Genomic DNA, 20,819 nt, shown 5'->3' with positions numbered 1-20,819 from the left:
GTTGGTTTTGTCTCTACAATCCTGTTCCTGCTGGGTCAACTTTTAGAAGGCATAATATCACTAAGTATATAGCACAAAGATTTTAAAAACAAATTCCAATCCTCAAAACAAAGACTGAAGACTTTAGCAAGACTTTCCAAACCTCCTGGAAAGAAGAATACTAATGTTTCAACGTAGCCACAAACATTTATTTCCATTTTAGAAAACTACTGGCCAAAGTTTTTTCTGTTTATTAAACAATGTATCTAAGTTAGCCAATAATAAATATTTGATCTTAATTTACTATTGCTAATGGGACCATCTTTAGGACAGAATAATTTCCAACAAAACTGAAGGATATCTACCCACATGGGTAGCTGCAGATGATCGTTAAAAATTAGGGGCAGATCAATCCTCAAGGCAGTATGTCTGAAAGCAGAAGTAACTCAGGACATTTGCACTACATTGGGTATTGCTAACTCTAGGTAAGATTTGAGGGACTTCATGAGAAATTATTTTGCTGTCTAGGTGAACTACACACCCGGAGCTGCAAATTTTAACTTTCATCACTCTCCGTGTAGGAGTAATGCATCAGACCTCTCTGTGTCAGAGCTAAGTAGACTGCCAGATTTGAAAAATCTCTTCTGAAGGAAAAAAAAATTTAAGAAATCACAAACTACTATATGGGGTTCCACTTTCTATCCAGCATTTTAGATGCCAACTTTGAAGGGAGGGAGAACAACAGATACACTGACTACATTACTGAAGACCATTACTCACACAAGTGCCAGTACAGCACAACCCATTAGTTAAAATATTATATTCTTGAAGATGTAGCATTACATACATGTTACGCAGAAAATTCTGTACTTTCCACAGTATATTTAAAAAACAAGGATTACAACAACAGTATTTCCTTAACAAATTATCCTATAAAGACACAGATACAATAAAAAAAAAAAAAGTCCTTCCACAAAAATTGACTTTTTCCCTTGTCATTAAAAGGTTCTGATGGAGCTAAAAAAAAAAACGTACACATATCCTGAAAATGCTTAATAAAAATGCAAACTTGTACAATGTGGTTACCTGAAGCATTACTATGTCCTTGTCAAACATCTCCCTCCTGCACTTCACATTATGATAGTAATAAATCTGAAACAAAAAAACCCAAACCACAATAATTAACAAACATCATATTTAATCTAAACTTATTTTCATTCTGGAAAAAGAAACTTTGTTACACAGTATTAGTAACAAAAATGAATCTGTGATTTGAAAAAATTATAAAAATATACTTGTATGCAAAAAGCATTTCTATATAGCACAAAACAAGCATAGCTGCTGGCTGGGTTGTATTGATCTAATGTCTAGATTGCATACACTTAGAAGGAAAAATCTTCTGGACCTCTTTGGGCGTTTTAATGCATCTACTTGTTTCGCAATTAACTGTTCGAAATTCACAGGAGAGAAAGCCTTTGCATTTGCAGAAATGTTCTTTCTTTGCTCCATGAATTGCTCTTTAATTATTTGAGACATAATCTTTCAGGAATTGCCAGTTTCAGCAAAATGTTAATACTGTGATAGAATCATAGTTAACCCAAACCATCCTGGGAGTGAACTCAACAGCACTGCAGCAAGCAGCAGCAACACTGCAATGACTGCATGGCACTGAAATGTGGGAAAGGTTGATTCTACCACAATTAAGAAAAAACAAAGAGGGCTGTCAAGTTCCTACCTGGGACTAGGAACAATCTTCAGTGTGCTAAACTCTCCTCTAGAGACACACCATTTCTCACCAGAATTACATGGAAGACGGCTAGCTAGGCATGCCTTCCCTCTCTTCCCCACACTAATAATCCACACATATACATGCCCATTCCAATCTTCTGGGAAAACACCCAAAAGGAGCTGGCTGAACATAAGCTCTCCATAGCCAAAGGAAAGAGTAAGGACTTCCAGACTATGGGAGCCATATTACCTAAACTAAAGCAGGCTCTTAACTTCAAGATGCTGACAGCCAGGGGAAATTAACAGAGAGACTTATTTCTCCATCAAAAGCTATGCTGAAATTTCAGATTTGATGTGTGTCTACAGCAATATGGGTGCTGCTATAATTGTACATAGCTAGAGCTCCTTTTGCTTTAATAATGACAATAAAGGACATCACCTTATAAAAATCCTTCAAGTTAAGAGGCAAGAAGTGTCAGAATACAGTATGTTTGAGCAGCTTAATTCAACCTCCTGGTACACATGCATTGCAAATATCTAGTGAAGATGTGGGCTTGTGGGAAGGAAAGAAGTTTCTTGCAAATAAATCAAGTTAACACATCACAGAACTAAATCTTACTTCTGTTGTAACCTATGTCTTGCTGAAAAAATCACTTCAGATGATCACCCTGGTGGGTGGCACTGACACTACAGCACCTGTTTGATAGTTGTTAAGCTTGAAACACCTAAGACCTAATTTGTACAAACACAGAGAACATAAGTTTAGAGATGGATGGAGCTAGTCTCCAGAAGTATGAAAGAAGTATGAGAGATAAAAGCCAAGAAACACTCAGTTCTACACTGGTTCTAATGCTTTTGTGTGGTCTTCAGATTTCAATTACTTTATAAACATAAATAGTAATAATATCTTAACGGCGCGTACTTTTATATTTGAGACACTTTTATGTGAAGGTGATGAATGCATTACCGAATATGCACAGATCTAATTCTCCACTTCATGCTACTGTTGGACAGTATACAGTAAAAAGGCTAGCAGTCATTAACTGCATTACACTGAAACTTCTTTATGCATAGAGCATTAAGTTCACTGAGCACTGTAGCAGTCCTGAAACAAAAAAGCAACTCTGACTAAGAAATCAAAGACCAGTTTAAAAGCAAACATACTCAAATGATGTGAGTGCTGATAAAAATGCCTACCTTGCATTGCCTTCTGTAAGATTTACATAAGTGAAATTTCAAATCAATACAGAAAGGAGAGGTTTTGATGTCCGAAATTATCTTGGAGGAGTTAGCAGAAAACGGTGATTCTACAGCTACTACCTACTTACCTGATTAACAAGAGAGAACCCATTTCTTCTCCACATCCCTGCATGCACTTGGGCACATAGGACTAGGCATCGTAGAGGATGTTCTATTAACATAGGTGGGCTAAGTTCACTCTGCATTAAGAAAATGCAATATTTTTACATATACAGAGAAAATAAAAGAAAATGGGACTGAGATGAAGGAGGATGGTATTTGTGATCATGAAAATATTTGGGCAATACAAAAGAGAAGCAAATCCAACACACATATTACAAAAGTTCGATAAGCCTATTCACAATCTATCCAATCATTGTCAACCAACCTTACATTCTGTCTTTGCTCCACAGAAATACTCCACAAGGGCTTTAGTTTATTCTTAAAGACCGTAGGTTTCGTATTTTAAAACATCAACACCATCAATTTAATAACATCATCATTTGCTTTCTTTCACTCAAAGGTTAAGTACTGCTACTTTCAAAAGACACTGAGATTTCTTCTCCCAGTTATGTTTTCTCCTCTTTTAATTTATCTCACTCTTTTTAACTTCTTCTTAAAGAAATAGCATATCAATAAGAACATGCAGGAAGCAAGAAACAGTTGGGGAAGAAAATTAGAACCTAGGCCAAGGAGAAGGTATCAGATCCTGCCAGGAGTTCCTAGAAACAGTTTCCTCTACAAAAAGAAGGTAATGCACGAGGAACAAAATACAAAACTTAAGCCTGAGTCTTAAGTTATTTAAGAGAGCAATACTGATTGCTTATGCTCCAGTCATGAATATCTAGATATTAATCTTTTAAGAGGTAATTTTATCTACTGAAGACAGTCTCTCTGAACAGAATTCATAGCAAAAACATACTTTGTTTTATTTAATAATATCCTACACTTACTTGACCAATTTCACATTCAGCATTAATTATATTTAATTAATATGCTATATTTAATTACATACCAGGGGTAGCAGCTCTGGAAACTTATATGCCACTTCAGTTTTACTCAGCAAAACATGCAAGCCTACATAAATACATGAAACAAACACATACATAATATTACACACAATATTTTATACAATTCAAATAGGAAAAAAAGGTCATCTAATTTACTATTGGACCATTTTCTGGACACAGCTACAAATAAGTCTGCAGATTTATCACCCTGGAGCTACACAGCTATTTCCTGAAGAGACATGTTACAAAGCATACATTTTAGGAGAATTAAAGTTTTCCCACCGTATCTGCATAAAACTTGCAGTACAAGTGAGATTTTTGCCTTTTTTTTCCACTCTGTCATGTCCCCTCAGCAACAGCCAAGAGTCCTTGGTCTATCAGGACAAATTATCAACAACAGATACCTCATCCTTTCTATCAGTCCTTAGAGGTTTATAAAATACCTCAGGAACTATAATGAGACCCCTACAAAATACATAAGAGTTTTCTGGTTTGCTTTGTTTTAAAGCTACAAGAGTTTTGCTTAAAGATTCAAACATTCAAAGTTATATGACACTGAGCTGCATAGTATTTTACCCAAGAATTACCTTTTTCACTTCATTACCTGTGAATTTGTTTTTCATCATATGACTTTCTGATTCTCTAAACTAAAATTCATCAACCTTTTTTCAACACAGCTGCTGAATAAGATAGGCACAATATAAAGAGAAAGACGTAGCTTAATTTTCTGGTGACACATCTGTTTGATAAATCTGTTCTCTAACAGAATGTTGATTAGTCTATTCAATCTGACAGCTAAACATATTTTAAAACAGGCAAGTACAGTCCACACTTTGTTGCATTTCTTTTGCATCACTCAAGTGGCAAAAGCAGCAGTAACTGCCTACAACACACCTCACGGACAAATCCAGAGGCTTGAGACAATCTTCCCCCAAGCCTGAAACAATAACAACTTCTCCAATCCTTGGGAACATTTTGCCTAGAGGCTATCAAACAAGTTATAAAATGGCCAAAATGCATCCTATTCAGGCTTTAAACAACTGTTGTATGGTTCACTATGTACACACATACACAAATCACATTTATACAACATTTTTCATTTCCTGAAATATTTTTTAACTGGTTCATACCTGCAAGTAAACGAGAAACTGGGAGATGAATGCTAACTTTTTCCTGAGAAACACAGTATCTGATGGTCTCAACTGAATGTCCACACATACTGAGAACAATAGGCTGTTCTCCATCAGTAAAACCACTATGACACTGCATCAACACTGTCAGGCATTTCTTATAAGCTTCAATTAACACTTTTTCCTAAAAGAGAGATCACAGTTTACAAAGATTATGAAAAAAACCAGAGCTCTGCAAAATAATATGTAAAAAAGTAATGTAAAAAATTAAATGTAAAAAAGTAAATGTAAAATGTAAAAAATGTAAAAAGGTCTAATGGGTTTGGGGGTTTTAGCTTTATTAACAGTCCTGCAAAATTAAGATAAGGAATCCAACAAAAGGAGCTGAATTAAGGGGGACACAGACTGTGAAACTTATACCAGTATGTCTGATTAGAAAAACACCCACTAGTATTTTTTAAATTTTTTTCTTTAACTAATATTATGGGAACTTTCTGAGCAATGATCATGCTAGGCTGGTAACACCTGCACATTAACTAACAGTGACAGATTAAAGCCAGCACGAATGTTCAAATATTCTAGGATCACTTGTTCCACAGCCATATTTTACCATGCTTAAGTTCTGTACTCCTAAAACTTGAAACACTTATGGAGTAGAAACCCAATTTATAATCAGGCAGCATTTGGTAGGTCCAGGGCCTTCTCCTCTATTCCCTCTTCTCTGAAAATTATAACCTGAACGTGTTGTGAAGATCACAACTTTCAGATGTGTGATAGAACTCCCTGCATGATTTTTTAAAAGGCTTAACCACATTCTTATGAATTGGTCAGTTCAAGCCACAAAAGATGTGTTTAAATACAGGAAAGATTTGCACTTGCTCAGAGAAGACGATCTTGGCTTACGGTGCAGTTATGTGTTTAGGTCAACTGTTACACATATTAATATTTGGGTTTCTTCCCCCTTCACATATTCACATGGAAAACAATTCAGAAGGAACTTACATCTAATGCACACCAGTCCTGAATCATTGAAATAACAAGTGTTAATTTCATCTGCAACGTAAATGCTGCTTCCCATTCTGGTTCCATTTCTATGTGTTGTCCTACTTGACGAGTTATTGGATCCATACCCTGTAACAAAAAGAATTATGCATTTCAACAATATATCACTGAAATACATTGACAACATTAGCATAAGTATGAGACAGTCCTGTCCTTATAATAAATATATTGTTGCTACAATAGGAAAAAAGTAGCTTGGGACCATCTGAAAAGGAATTACACGCATCAAAATAATAACAAGAAAATGAAACAGGAATTGGAAGAGAAGAATACTGGGACAAGAAAGGTTTTGGATGAGCTCTATTTATTATTAACACCTGTAGAGATTTCAGTATTCTGAGCAGTACAACAACATTTGCATACACACATTATCTTACATACCCATTTTGGTTTTGAATGTATTTTCTAGGGATGTGCTATTAAATGCAGTTAAGTACCAACTAAAGACTGGGTACTACAGTACATAATCAGCTCTTGGCATAAGAAGAAAAAAAACCAGCATGATCTGAGGATTACAATATATTCAAGAGACTATCATAAACAGACTAACAAAAGTACTGAGAAAGGTATGCTACTGAAGTACTGAAAAATGGAAGTGATTCTGATTTGTCCTTGTAAAAGCTGCATTGCTTTTAAAATACTCCTCTTAAGGTAACATAGCACCTTAAAAAGGCGCTGGGGAAAAAAACTACAGCGAAGAGGTCTATTTGTGTGTCAGGAACTATATATTCCTCAATACAAGGAGCAACTGCTGACACAAGCAGTAACTGGAGCTCTCGCTAAGAGGGAAAGTTACTTAAGATGGACCAGATTTCACTCACACAATTAATTGTGTCTTGTCTGCCTCTACAACTGCAAAATATGCCCCAAATGACATTTTTCTTTTTGAACCACTCTTCCTTTTTACTGTCCTCCACAACAAACCAGATTTTAAAAAAACTTAAGTGAGATGCTATGTTTCAGGAAAACATGACAACTCCAAAAGTTATACTGTACTGAAGGTATAAAATGGAGAGTACATTAAATTTCTTCCATTTTTATATCATGATAGCTAACTTCCTGCTTTAATTTTATAATTCACAGACTTACATACCTGCATACATTTGAGTAATTCTAAGAAGGCATCAAAACCCTCTAGGAACTTGTGCCTCAATTCATCTGACCACTCAGTTGGCTTACTTATCAACACATACCTGGGTACATTAGAAAAAGATGCGAGTGTTAAATTTTTTTTTTTCCCCTCCTCAATTGATCAAATCAGCACACAGTTAATATACTTACTTGAGATCCAAAATAAGGCTCTGAACACGCCTGAATTTGAAAGCCTGCAGAGCAGTGTAACGTTCAAACTGAAACCTGCCTTGGATGTCACGGTGCCTTAAGTGGTCCATAAAAGTTTTGATGATAGTGGTCATGAGATTTTCTTCTGTTATTAGCATTCGAGCCTATGCCAAAGTACATTGAAATTTGCTGTAATTAACAGACACAGCCAACAAGAGTTTCACACTGCACCATGAAGTTTATAAAAAACATTATTTTTTAATCCAAAATAGTTACATCAATAATTAAAATGGAAGAACATATTGAAAGCCAATCTTCCAAAACGTCACAGTCACAGAAGAAAAAAAAGTCATCTAGCCAGAAATTATCATAATCCAGATCTCTTTCTTCAGATCCCTTCTGTACAGAAGTTTGACTACAGTTAGGCTCCTACTGACCTATATAATTATGGCACAAGACATATATTATTATGTGTCTTATAATTAACTTGTACCTCCCTTTAAGTATGTGTTGTCTCCTCTCACATAATTTAAGTATGAGCCCTTTAGGGGAGTGACAGCTCTTCTGTTTTCTGTTCACAAACTGTCAAGTGCTGTGGTGAACAGAGTGTCTTCTGAACTGCTAAGGAACTGTGTAGTGCAATTTCCACATGGAAATTATGTGAAATGACTTACGATTCCCCTCAAGGGCTACTGCGTATATCCATGTGTTGTAGGAAACAAATCAACAGGCATCACAAAGTCTAACAAAGATCATCTTCCACCCCAACCTAACCCAACCCCACAACAGAGTAAGGGGCACTAAGAAGTTACTGCCATCTCGTACTTGTGAGCTCTTCCAGAACTCTCCCATTCTGTTAGTTCTCCAAGATAAATGGGATGAGCCTTACAGTTCTCAGATTTCATGAGGATTTTATGATGTGGCTGGTAGATTTAAGAAGATTGGTCGCTCTGATCTACCTCAACGACACTGTGGTTGTTGACTAGATTTTCTGGGTTCTACAGTTGCTAATGATACTCCAAAATACAGTTTCTAAAATGCTACTGGAGGGGGGAGGGAATCTAATGGTTAACATTTCCCCCCCCAAAATAACCAACCACTCATCTTCCCTCAAACCAAAAAGCCTCAGTTACTTGAGAGCTCAAACTCTGAAATTACTAAGATCAGTTTGAAAATGTTACTGGCGGGCAGTGGGGTGGTTTTACATTCTTCAAATTATTCATTCAGTTAAGAATGAATGGCTCTAAAAATATAAAAAATAATCCTTAATTCATATGGTAGGAGCTTATCATAATTACTTTCATGTCATCAGTCTATCCTTCTAGAAAACAGTCAAAACCAATTTGCTTTACTTTTTTTGCATGCTTTTGAAACAGAAAACATATAAAAGGGACACTGCAATTACTCTCCTCTAAGGAAATGTTTGAAATTCCTTTAAAAAAAAAAAAAAAAAAAGTATTAATACACGTATTCCACCACCCCATCTGCCAAAGGAAAAATAATACCATAACCATTTGAATAATACTAGTTGGTTAAGTCTAACTGTAAGTCTGAATATTGGCAACACTCTTATTGACAGCATCAAAATTAAAAGAAGTAACACAATATTGCCCTGAACCATGGAAACAAAATCCTGAAGTCTTGTTGAACTGCCATGAATAACATCCACCCCTAAGAAACTGAAAAACAACTTTGCTCAGTATCATAACTGCCATGCTACTATTGAATTTTAGAGCTCAATTAAGCTGATTCAATCTGGAAGGATTCAGAAGCATTCACTTTTCAAACAATTCTGACTATGAAATTCAGAGTATTATTTCCAGTACAGCTCCAAAGTTTGTCTAGTTCATAATATAAGCAAAGACAGACTTATTTTGAGACTGGACCAAAAAAAGACGTTTCCCAAACAAGCATAACCTTGTGAAAGACCAGCAGAGTTAGTGAGCTGGAAGAAGTAACAGTGCCTGAAGCACTGTAACAAAAATTAACTGGAAACCTGAAAGCAGGCATCGTCTGAGTCTAGAAGTACCAAGGAAGTAGGGAATATCATGAGACAATTCTTGCTTGCACTTGTGTTGATTAGAAAATTAACATAAAGTGGATAATTTATAAAACTGCACCAGAACAGTATGCTCTGAAACCGTGATATGCAAACCGTAATGTAGATTTCTACAAACAGTAACTGTGGCTCAGTATGATGAGGAATTTAAATGTTATGTGTGTGTCTCTAAATAAACATTTAAGTACATTTCTAAAAAAAGTAAAAGAAAAATGTAAAAAGTAAAACCAAAAATACCCAGCCCACTCTGGGAAGTCAGACTCAAACTTTGCAATGCTGAACGCTTTAACTCCTAAACCCACAGCAATGTATGTAAACAGTCTGACTGCTGTGCAGCAGCAGTGCCCTGCATTTCCACAGTAACGTTAAAGAAATCCGCAGTCTTGATTCAAGAACCTTGAGTGGCTTTTAACAAATAAAGATTTCCTTTTTTGGTCTTTTAGTACTTACAAGAGAAGGCACTGTGAATATCTGTATCGAGAGGTCAGCAATTGAGAACTCTCTGTCGTGGTCATCTTTCATAAAATCACTCTGCAATCGCTCATAGTTCTATTAAGAAGGAGGCAAAAAAAGGCAAGGAGTGCCAACTATCAGTTTTTAAAAGAAAGACAGGCACTACTCACCAGAGTAGGTACAGTGAAGAGTTGGACAGACAGAGCAGCCACCGATACTGCCCGTTCGTGATCATCCTCCATATAATCTCTCTGCAACTGCCGGTAATTCTAAACAACAAGGGGAAATTCACCTCTAATCCACACTGACCTGATTTTTTAATTTAAATGTCTGCTCTGGGAGACTTTAATGCCATGAAAAAGGGAAGAGTAGCTCTTACGGATTATTATTATATAGGTATTTTGTACAAAGAACATGACAACTTAATCTGCTCACACGTGAGATCTACTCACTCTCATTTTCACAATAAAGGCTAGTATGTTATTTTCTACTCAGAAAAGTTATTTGTCTTCAGCAGAGTGAGCAGAATTTTGCAGTGCTGATTTAAAGCACTTCAAATACTAGTTATGGCAGAAATACTAATCAGCATAACTGAATTTCAGCACTATTTCTGAGTAGTGCTGTAACAGCTTACACCTCAACAATGAGAAGCGATTAGCTCTTAAGAAGTGATAGCCTGCATAGTTGATGGTGAAGACAAAAACATCTGAACTGCTTTAGTTCTGGGGAGCCTGGAAAGCCCGTTTTCTTCCCAGGAGATGAGATGCCATTATAACTAATATTTTGAAGACAGAAATAAGGTAGTCAGCATTTCATTTCAACTTTTCATTTCCAAAAAAAAAGAAAAAAAAATCTGGATAACAGTTCATTTGAAGCACTGTATGCTAACTAAACTCTCTTCACTAGACAGTTTAAGCATTTAATGGCTCTTTGTAAGAAAGATACTTACTCTTGCAAAGCGGATAGCGAAAAGTTTCTTGTATTTCAAATCCATAAGTAGACTGCTCATGAATAACTGGTGATACACATTTCTAGCTCCTGTCAAGAAAAATGAATGAAAGATTCCATGTCACTATTTTCTATCAACATATTATGGAAACATTTAGAAAAGTAAACTTCTACAGAATGAGGTAAGTGTGCATTTCAGAGCAGAAGTTGCTTTGATTAAGTCTGTCAAGTGCTAGCAAAGGATGAAGAAGAATACATAAAACAAAATTCTTCAAGCAGCATTATTTATTATTCCTGTATAAGATAACACTGAGCTGTTGAATGGGAACATAAACCTTAAAATATAAGGCATGTCAGGCAAATAAGAACGGAACTCTATTCCTCCTTAGGATAAATAGAGGATTTGGATGGCCCAGGGAAAAAAAGAACACATTATTATGAGAAATCCTGGGAACTGCAATAAATTTTGCTAGCTGCGAACAACTCTGCAAAATAATCAGCTTAGCTATATCTGAATTTCTAGTCTGTCTGAGCAGCATCCCAGAAAATATTATCAATACAAATGAGAATTGACTGTATGTAGCTTGGAAATACACGCACATATGTACCATTTCTTTCTGTAGGTCACTTAAGTCAAAAGCCATTACACCATTTCCTTAATGCAGAGTAACTATGGAATACATGAAAAAGTAGAGAAATATTGATATTGAAGTAGAAATCCAGAAGTCACTCCTTGCTTACATTGAAGACATTAACCTAACAAAACCTGGCCTTACATGCCCTTTCAGGATATCAAATCAGACACAGAATCCATGAGATCCAAAGAAATTAACTACCTCCACTTCCTCAAAATTACAACTGTCTAGTCAATCCCATTATACTAACCAGGCTTTTAACATTTTAAGGGCTCTAAAATAACAGAACGGTAGTTTTCACTGAATGTTCTCAGAACACTTAAGAATACCTCATGAACACAAACATAAGTCAAAGCAGAAAACCTCTGCCCTATCCCTTAATAAGAAGCATTTTGGTAGATACGATATAGATGCTGAGATCCGATAAAGCAGACAAACTCCAAATCTCTGTATTGTTTACTCAATTTCCCTTAACTACCACTGTCATCTGCATATTCAAGTCAGCCTTAATTTCAGACTAATTGGAAAAATTAGATCTAAACCCAACCCTATCTCCAAATAGTCTCCTTATGTTCTTGTCTGCAATATATTTGGAGTGCATCATGAAGGGACAGATTATAACAGATCAGGCAATTCTATCTATAATACACCACAGTAAAAATGATCAAACATTAGCAGATACAGTAAAGGGAAAATTTTTATGCATAGCATTCTTTAGTATTTTCCGGAAGTTAGAGAAAACTCACCTTTCCACAGTTTAGAATCATACAGCATCAGCTTATCCACAAGAGAAGAATTTTCACCATCTGGCCCCTCCTGTAAACCAACCTGACACAATATTCGACGAAGGCCATCTTAATGAAGAGAAATGATATAAGTTAATTATAGCTTAAATACAAACTTGCACATTATTTTGACATACTGGAATTTTTGTAAGACACAGTAGTAGCCATGGGGCCCCGTCTTCCTTGACACCTGAATAACACTGCTCATATTTTGCTGATAGAAACACAAATATTTTATACCTTGCAAGTTTCACACTAACCTTACGGAACATTAGGAACCTTGTGAAAATTGCCAAACACAGCAATTTGTTTCAAAGTTATCAAATAAAAATGTGCTTTCTTAAAAGTGCTGCTGGCTTACTAATATAAGAAATAAATATGCAGCAGGCTAATTTTCTAGGTTATATTTTTCCTGTTTAAAGTCCTACCAAAAGGAAAATATAACTCATGTATGAAATGACTCATATACTCATGTATGAGTTTTTTGTTTACAGTTACCAGCTGCTATTATTTTAAAGCTTCTCTACATATTTTTTCCTAATGGAAAGCAGTAAGAATTGTTATTATGTGAACATATAAGTTATTATATGCTTGCAGACAAGCCTGCATCTGCAACAGAAGACAACACAGACATGCTTATATTAACAATGTTGAATCTAGCTTAGCACTGCAGGTAATGCATATTCACTAACACAACTATATGACTTACACGCATTAGCCCTTATTTCTGCATGCTGCTTAGCCATCTCAGCTTCTTAGATAAGAGTTGGCAGTGGCTTAGTGCCACGTATACCATACCATGCGCTACATGGTGCAATTTTACACAGTCTGTGAACCCCTATAGCAGTTTGGGGTGGTTTTTTGCCTTGCAGAGTGTCCCGGTTTCAGCTAGGATAGAGTTAACTGTCTTCCTAGTAGCTGGTACGGTGCTATGTTTTGAGTTCAGTATGAGAAGAATGTTGATAACACTGATGTTTTCAGTTGTTGCTCAGTAGTGTTTCATCTAAAGTCAAGGCTTTTTCAGCTTCTCATGCCCAGCCAGCGAGAAAGCTGGAGGGGCACAAGAAGTTGGCACAGGACACAGCCAGGGCAGCTGACCCAAACTGGCCAACGGGGTATTCCATACCATGGGACGTCACATCTAGTATAGAAACTGGCGGGAGTGGGGGCGGGGAATCGCGGCTGGGGGACTAACTGGGCATAGATCGGCGGGTGGTGAGCAATTGCACTGCACATCATTGTACATTCCAATCCTTTTATTATTGCTGTTGTCATTTTATTAGTGTTATCATTATCATTATTAGTTTCTTCTTTTCTGTTCTATTAAACCGTTCTTATCTCAACCCACGAGTTTGACTTCTTTTCCCGATTTTCTCCCCATCCCACTGGGTGGGGGGGGAGTGAGTGAGCGGCTGCGTGGTGCTTAGTTGCTGGCTGCGGTTAAACCACGACACAGAGTTCGATTCCAACTACTGTATAACAAATTAATGGAAACTACTGCATTAGTCAACAAATAGCAAACAGACACTTATACCTGAAGAACTGACATCCACTAGAAAGGATGCGGTAGTCAAGCTTGTGACAAAGTTCCATAGCAAGGTTTTCCCCTTTATTCACTGACTAGAGTTTGACACGCATTTCACAGCAATCATCCAACCTAACTTTGCGGCACAGCAGAAGACCCCTCCACCTGCCAAGTGCCCTTTGGTCAGGGACATTTGAGTGTAACCACCTAAGCAGTGCAATTCTGTCACCCCATGTTACAGATTAACAGTAACAGGCTGTTTAAAAGACTGAGCAGAATCTAGAAGTTTGAGTGTGTTTGTTAAAAAGCTAAGGGAAACCAATTTTTTCAAAAATGCATTTCACAAAACCAGACTCCAGAGTACATTGCAAGACTGCATCCCAAGGTGTGTAAGGCATTTCAAGCAGTTGAGTACGCAGGTCACAGACAAAACATATGCATAGTGCTTACCATCAAACATTATTTTTGCCCTTTTGAATCATTAAGGACACTGCATTTAATGAAGTAAACTCTGCAGAATTTCAGAAACACCACACACACACAAATCAAACTATAAATTCAATGATTTCATCTGTAATTTGATACTCCATTAACATATTCAAGTTACTTTTTTGCAACTGTAATTTAGTGCTGAAAATTAGTGACTCTGGCACCTGGCACAAATGACATGGCACAAAACTTGGCTACAAGAAAATGAGACAGACAGTGCCTGCATACACATTACACTGAAAGGAAAATTTATCTCAGAAATTAAGTATCTTCATGTCTCTCCTTTCTATTAATACCTATTATTTGCCAGCAACACTGGTAAATAGTTGAACAAACTACTACCATAACTTTTCAGAAGTTTGATTTATGTATCTATCTTTAAAAATTAACTTATACAAACATAAACTACTTATCTTTCAAAAAAGATAACATGATATAGAGATCCTGTGCCTGAAATCTTGGCTATATTTTCAACTGTCAGTCTAATAAAACAATCTCTGATGAAATCTTGCACCTAAGCAGAGCATATATGCAATATTACAGCTGAGTGTGCTTTGCTAGTAAGTCTTGTTAACATTTACAGATGCACAGAACACAAAGCGCATTGGGGACTGTATCTACATTTCTATGTATCAGCAGTTTGACACATTTTCCTTTTATTTCCCCTCATGTTCCACATCTTCACAACTTTATGATTCATCAGGACAAAGGAGGAACCAAGTCAAAACAAACATAGAGCCTTCCCATAAAAATTATACTGTGCATCTTGATTCCTTTGAAGAAAGCTCTTTCTAAATATCTGATTAATACTTCATTGGCTTCTATACTTACCCAAAAACCTCCACACATCCTTGCATTTTCTCTGTTGTTCTACTTAGCAAAAAATCTTAAGCAATCACTTTCATCACCATTTATCAAATTACGTCTATATAATTTTGTTTTATCTAATCAGACAGGTTATTTTCAGCTTACTGCATTCATTTAAAAAGAACTAGGGACTGAAAAATAGCTTGTTGGCATACAGCATTTGACAGCTATTCTCAGCTTCTGTTCAACAGCAGCTAAACAGAAAATGGTATCCGAGAAGACTAAGTAAGACTGGTAGCACTTTCATACAGAAGTTGGAACTCCGAAGAGTACTCCAATAAGAGAAAATAGAATGAAGTCCAACAAGTTATTAATAGCTTTGCCTTACAGATTACATATCTGAAACAAACAGACAAAACTGCTTCAGGAATTCAGCTTGCCTCACAAATATTCTCTAACATGTCTCAAAAATGTTCAAGTTTGCCCACCTGAATATCCAATAACACTGCCAAGCCAAGTTAGGAGCTTCAGACCAAAGCTCTGATGGGCAACAATAGATGAATGCATAACTTGTACTTTCAATGGCTTTGTCTGACGACTGGTATTTCTCTTAAAAGGAAAAGGAAAGAGGAGGTAATGCATATTTAAGTGAGGACTAGCATATATTTCTGCACAGAAACACAGTATTCCTATGATTAATTTCAATAATTTATAATATTAATACATGTTCTAATTACTAACACCTACACAGAGAAGAAACAAAACCAAAGAAGTCTGAACTTTGTTTACCCTATTAATATTTGAAGGACCTTATTATGCAATACCAACATACTTAGGCCAATCCATTTTCCACTCTTGGCCTCTTATCAACATACACACTGACCTGCTGCATTTTACTGATAAGCTGCCCCACGCACAGCCCTAGACAGCCATGCACATTTGTTCCTCGCAACATGACACGCAAGTCACACAGCAGCTCACCAAGGAAAGAAACTGATTGTCCACTGACTATTTTCAAAAATACAAATTAAACACACAGAGTTAAAACAAGAAAGTAATTCCCCTCTTCTCTGTGTTAGAAACTTTAATAGTTAGACATTACACATAAAAGCCATTTGTTCTTTGACTGCATAGGTAGCAAATGAAAAATACTGCACATCTTTATCTTTAAAGATATGTTAATGTTTTCAAAATACCTTAAATAGTTTAAGGCCAATAACTCTAGTCACAGTATTGTTTTTCAGTGGTAGCAGTATTAATCACATGAAATAAATAGTTCGTGTATAAGTACTGCATTGCAGCAGTTAAAGAAAAATTAACTAGAAAACAGAAAATATTATCCCCATGTTCTTACATGGAAGAACCTTGTAATATACAGATATTATGAATTTATATACACATATAAATACACACATGCAAAATGAAAGTGTATTTCTAGTTTCACACTTGGATTCAATCAGTAACAATTTCCACAGTTGTGGCCATGAAAGACAAACAGCTTCATACTATAGCAGAAAAACTAAAATAGTTTAACTTCACTGATCTGAACTGACATGCAATTCCAAAAGATTACATTTGAGGTTCCTGATCAAACTCTGTTTTCTGAAGGGAGAGGTTGTCTAGTAACTTCTTTTTAGGAAATGATTTTCGGTGCAAGGTAGACCATAGTAGAAAAAACAAAAAGAATGGAGCATAAACCTGTATTTTGACACCTCTACTGTGCGTATTGTAAACAGCATCTCCAACAATTTGTATTATTAAAATATAAAGAGTCATTATGGTAACAATATCACAAAATTGTGTAGCAAAGCCTCTTTTTGCTTAAAATTAGGCAAATAAGTAGATAACACTACTTACCACTATTACTGATTTTGCTTGATCGCAGTACTGAAAGTCTCCATATCGAACAGACCTACGTCCCTTTAAATTTGTAAAGAAGTAACATTACCACCAGCTTCTAAACAAGAGGTTCAAATGCTGCGTTTTACATTAGCAAGCATAAAAGACACAGTAAAAGTTTCAGATGACCATTAACCACTCTTTCTTTCATGCTATTTTCAAATTTTAAAGTACTGTATATAGTTACATACTTGGATTTCCAAAATGCACCATGTACTTCTTAAAAGAAAATAAAATTATATCATATATGAAGTCACCTGTTATAGTAAATTTTCTGTGTATAATATAATTTTTAAGATGTAACCATCACATTTCTTTTATTTAAAATACTGAAAACTTATCTTTAGTACTAATGCATCAATCATTAGTTTTGGTAGAATTTAAAGATATTTCAGACATTTCAATGCCTTTTAAAAAGTAGATATTAAAGCTAATTGGTCTTTTAAACATACAACTAAAGCACTTTGTTTATTTCAAAACTCGAAGGTTTCCAGTCTTTCTGTACTGTCAATACATACATTAAAATAGATAGTTGATTCAATTCATAGTGTATTAGACAGAATAGCTTACTGAGATTTTAGATCTGGTCTGATGCCAAATCATTGTTTCAGGCATAACCTTCTTATTTCTCTTACATACATACATACGTGCACGTGTATATACGCATTCATGTACGTATTTAAAGTAGAACAAGGATCAACAGTAGGGAAAATCTCCAAAGCGCATCCTACAATACACAGCATGTGCTCAAGTCAGCACATACTCAGGGATCGGACAGGAATCTTTTGGTTACTGATATCACAAAAATAGAGTAGTGATAATACAAAACCAAAATCTAGTTCAGTGTTAAGTAATATAAAGTGGTTATATTTCCTTTTCCACTCACCTTCTTGAAGTACTTCAATAAACCAAAATTACACTCTCATTGCCATTTTGGAAGAGACTTCCTTGCCAAGCCATCCCCCCAAAAAAGGCACGAGCCAACAAAACAATATAAAAGCACACTCATTTTCAACAGCAACTGCTTACAGGCTCATGGCACAAATAACAAGATGCAGTTAGTTATCCCTAGAAAGTGTCCCTTTCTTTAAAAAATGCACACAAGCCAGAATACAAACACAGCTGACGGAGTGCTTCTGAGACCGACATATTAGTTGTAATTGTATTCAACATGTAGTGATTCTGAACTCATTGCTCTTTCTAAACGCTGAATTAAATGCTTTACCTCTTTCTGTCATTATCATCTGACAATTATGAAAAAGAAAATTAAATTTAAAAAAACCCACAAATAGTTCCGTGACCACCAGAACAAAAGCAGTCAATTATGGATTTTATCCCTCACAGTTGACTGGTGTTACTCTGAGAAGCATTTCCCACGCTTGGAGCACGTATAGAGGCTCTTTCAATGTCAGCTCCCTGCTGTACAGTAAGGGATGAGCTAAAGCTGCTGCCTGTCCTTGACAGAGAAGTGAGAGACACCCTACTATCTACACTCACAAGACTTACTGGAATACAGTTACACTGAAACATACATTCAACATTAGGTCTGGTTTGCACTGGCCAATGAGTTAAGACATTTTAGGGTGGCCTGACACACAGGGCTCAATCACATTAACCACACTCTTTGGGAAAACAAACTAAAGTTAGTGTAGTCATATAAAATAAATATTAGGGTAAGTATAATTAAAAGTTCCAGCAACTAATTTACTTACATCTCTATCTACTGTTGTTGCAAAACCAATAGCTTCCTTCTGCGTGCAGTTGACAGCCTTCTGCAGAGTATAAATAACTTGTTCATAGGTATGGACTTCATCATTAAACAGCATGCAGTAGTAAGTGTCACTCTTCTCACTTGAAAGCAAGGATTGAATTTATATAATTCAAAGTAATGCAATTTAAAAAATCAACTTCTAGTTTAACAAAGTTTCCACCAAGCATACAACCCAAGCCTAGGCTTCCTTTGCTATACTGGAACATATCTGAACAGTTTATTTGAAAAGGACTGACCACACCTAACTTCTATAGGAATATGCATCTTCCCTGCAGAATTAATTCCAAAATGAGCAAAGTCTTAAAGACAATACTTAAGTCTGAGTATTATTTTTTAACACCTGTTGATTATGAACTGATAGTTTCCTACTAAGGAAAACACATTTCCTTCCAGTGCAGCTGTGCTCAATACATTCCCCCGTAGCTTCTTAAGAGATTTCACCCCTCTTGGCATTATTTTGCCACACCTGTTTCCCCAATATTGCATAAAGGTCTATCAGACAACAAAAACTTGGCAGTCTCTTAAAAAACCCAAACTCCACAATCCTCAAAACGACAACTTATTAAGCTTACATAGATTCAGTGCAATCTTTTGATTCCCATCATTTATTTACACAGCATTCTTACTCACACAACAAAAAGTAAAAGACGATACTAACAAGATGTCACAAATGAATCCATGATAACTGTGATGCTACAATACACTTACAAATTTTGAAGTATTACAGAATGTTTAATAAGTGGATCACCAAAAGTACAAAATACTTTTCCCATCAGAATGTCAGTAACTTTGATCATAAGAAATTAATCCACCACTTGTTTTAGGGTATTGTATTTTACTAATATGTCTTTTTCAATATTAAGACATTGGTTCATCATCGCTATGCAGAGAAATGGGCTGTATAATCACAAAAGTAAAAAATATGAGAAAAACAGATCTATTAAAATTACTTTAGTCCATTGTCTACAAAATGTTCCTGCCAATTTTAGGAAGGCAGAAAAGATACTGAAAATCAGAATTTGTGTTTTCTATTGTAAATATCTGCAAGCCTTTAAAAGTCAGAAGACAAATATTATACTTACATCATTTCTAGGCCAGGCAATTCATTTTCCTTTTCCCATGTTAATATATCTACTGCATATTTAAATGTGATTGCAAAAATATTATAAGCTCTTGCTACCATATCTTCTGGTAAGTGCACAAGAGGATCCTGGAAAATAAATATAAATAGCAATTGAGAAATTAAATGACATTCAAAACAGAAATTGTCAAATTTGCACCTCTCTCTGTCAAAGATGACGCAAGCATCTTTAATGATGTCTTTCTTTAAATGACTTTACATTTGAAACGAATAGAGTCAATAATCATCCTGTTTTCTTTTTCCAGTTCTTCACTGACAATCACCAAAGCAGTAATCTAACATTCTATACCTAAATGTTAACTCACCTTTGATCACCCACTTAAATTTTCCACACACTTCTCCAATTTCATTTTCATTGTTCCCACTTCTGCACACCTTCTAACATAGTTCTTCTGAAGAATTTTTAACCTCAGCTGTATTAAAATCTTTTTCTGCAATGCCTTCAAAAACATAATTTGAAATCACTGTATCTTTTGTTTCACTTACCAATACTAGTAAACTGCAGAATACAAACAACTATACGTTTCATACGTAGCAGGCATTTAGAGGCAGAAGTCTTTTATCTATCCAAGCTTATACAACATCCAGCACACTGGGATCATGATTTATGATGCACGCCTCTTACATGCTGTGGTAGATAAATAATTAAATGCTTAAATGTAACTGGGTATTTCGTAATGATCTGCCCATGTCTGCCTTGTTCACAGACAGCTGTTCCCCTTTTGTATGTGGACAATGCATCCACTTGCGCCCATTCTGCACTCTCCAAGGTGCCTTCCATTTGAAGTCTGCAGCAGCCATTATAAACTAGCCCTCCTCTCTCTGCCAGAGCAGAATGGCTGCTGCTGCAGGTGGGGGAATTGAAATGAGGAGGGGGA

The 20,819-nt window shown here is 35.9% G+C and overlaps 1 protein-coding gene across 3 annotated transcripts in view; it reads right to left on the bottom strand.

Annotated features, from left to right (window-relative positions):
* UBR2 (ubiquitin protein ligase E3 component n-recognin 2) overlaps positions 1 to 20,819 on the bottom strand; it is a 59,423-nt gene that overhangs the window by 25,935 nt on the left and 12,669 nt on the right. The window contains exons 5-19 of one of the 3 annotated variants that reach the window (XM_041128180.1): positions 19,883 to 20,010; positions 18,742 to 18,880; positions 16,988 to 17,050; positions 15,619 to 15,739; positions 12,271 to 12,378; positions 10,891 to 10,979; positions 9,939 to 10,037; positions 7,430 to 7,593; positions 7,242 to 7,341; positions 6,089 to 6,217; positions 5,087 to 5,270; positions 3,962 to 4,023; positions 3,036 to 3,146; positions 1,066 to 1,131; positions 528 to 623 (exon numbers count right to left, since the gene is read on the bottom strand). In XM_041128180.1, coding sequence (XP_040984114.1) covers positions 546 to 623; positions 1,066 to 1,131; positions 3,036 to 3,146; positions 3,962 to 4,023; positions 5,087 to 5,270; positions 6,089 to 6,217; positions 7,242 to 7,341; positions 7,430 to 7,593; positions 9,939 to 10,037; positions 10,891 to 10,979; positions 12,271 to 12,378; positions 15,619 to 15,739; positions 16,988 to 17,050; positions 18,742 to 18,880; positions 19,883 to 20,010 — 1,641 coding nt within the window. In that variant the 3' untranslated portion in view covers positions 528 to 545. Of the gene's footprint in view, positions 1 to 527; positions 624 to 1,065; positions 1,132 to 3,035; positions 3,147 to 3,961; positions 4,024 to 5,086; positions 5,271 to 6,088; positions 6,218 to 7,241; positions 7,342 to 7,429; positions 7,594 to 9,938; positions 10,038 to 10,111; positions 10,211 to 10,890; positions 10,980 to 12,270; positions 12,379 to 15,618; positions 15,740 to 16,987; positions 17,051 to 18,741; positions 18,881 to 19,882; positions 20,011 to 20,819 lie in introns of those variants that run through there. The other 2 variants (XM_030034398.2, XM_030034399.2) reach the window with 2 other exon arrangements.

The sequence above is a fragment of the Aquila chrysaetos genome, chromosome 13 (genome assembly GCF_900496995.4).
Source record: "Aquila chrysaetos chrysaetos chromosome 13, bAquChr1.4, whole genome shotgun sequence".
Lineage (NCBI taxonomy): Eukaryota > Metazoa > Chordata > Aves > Accipitriformes > Accipitridae > Aquila > Aquila chrysaetos.
This window is presented reverse-complemented; position numbering and strand designations above follow the sequence as displayed.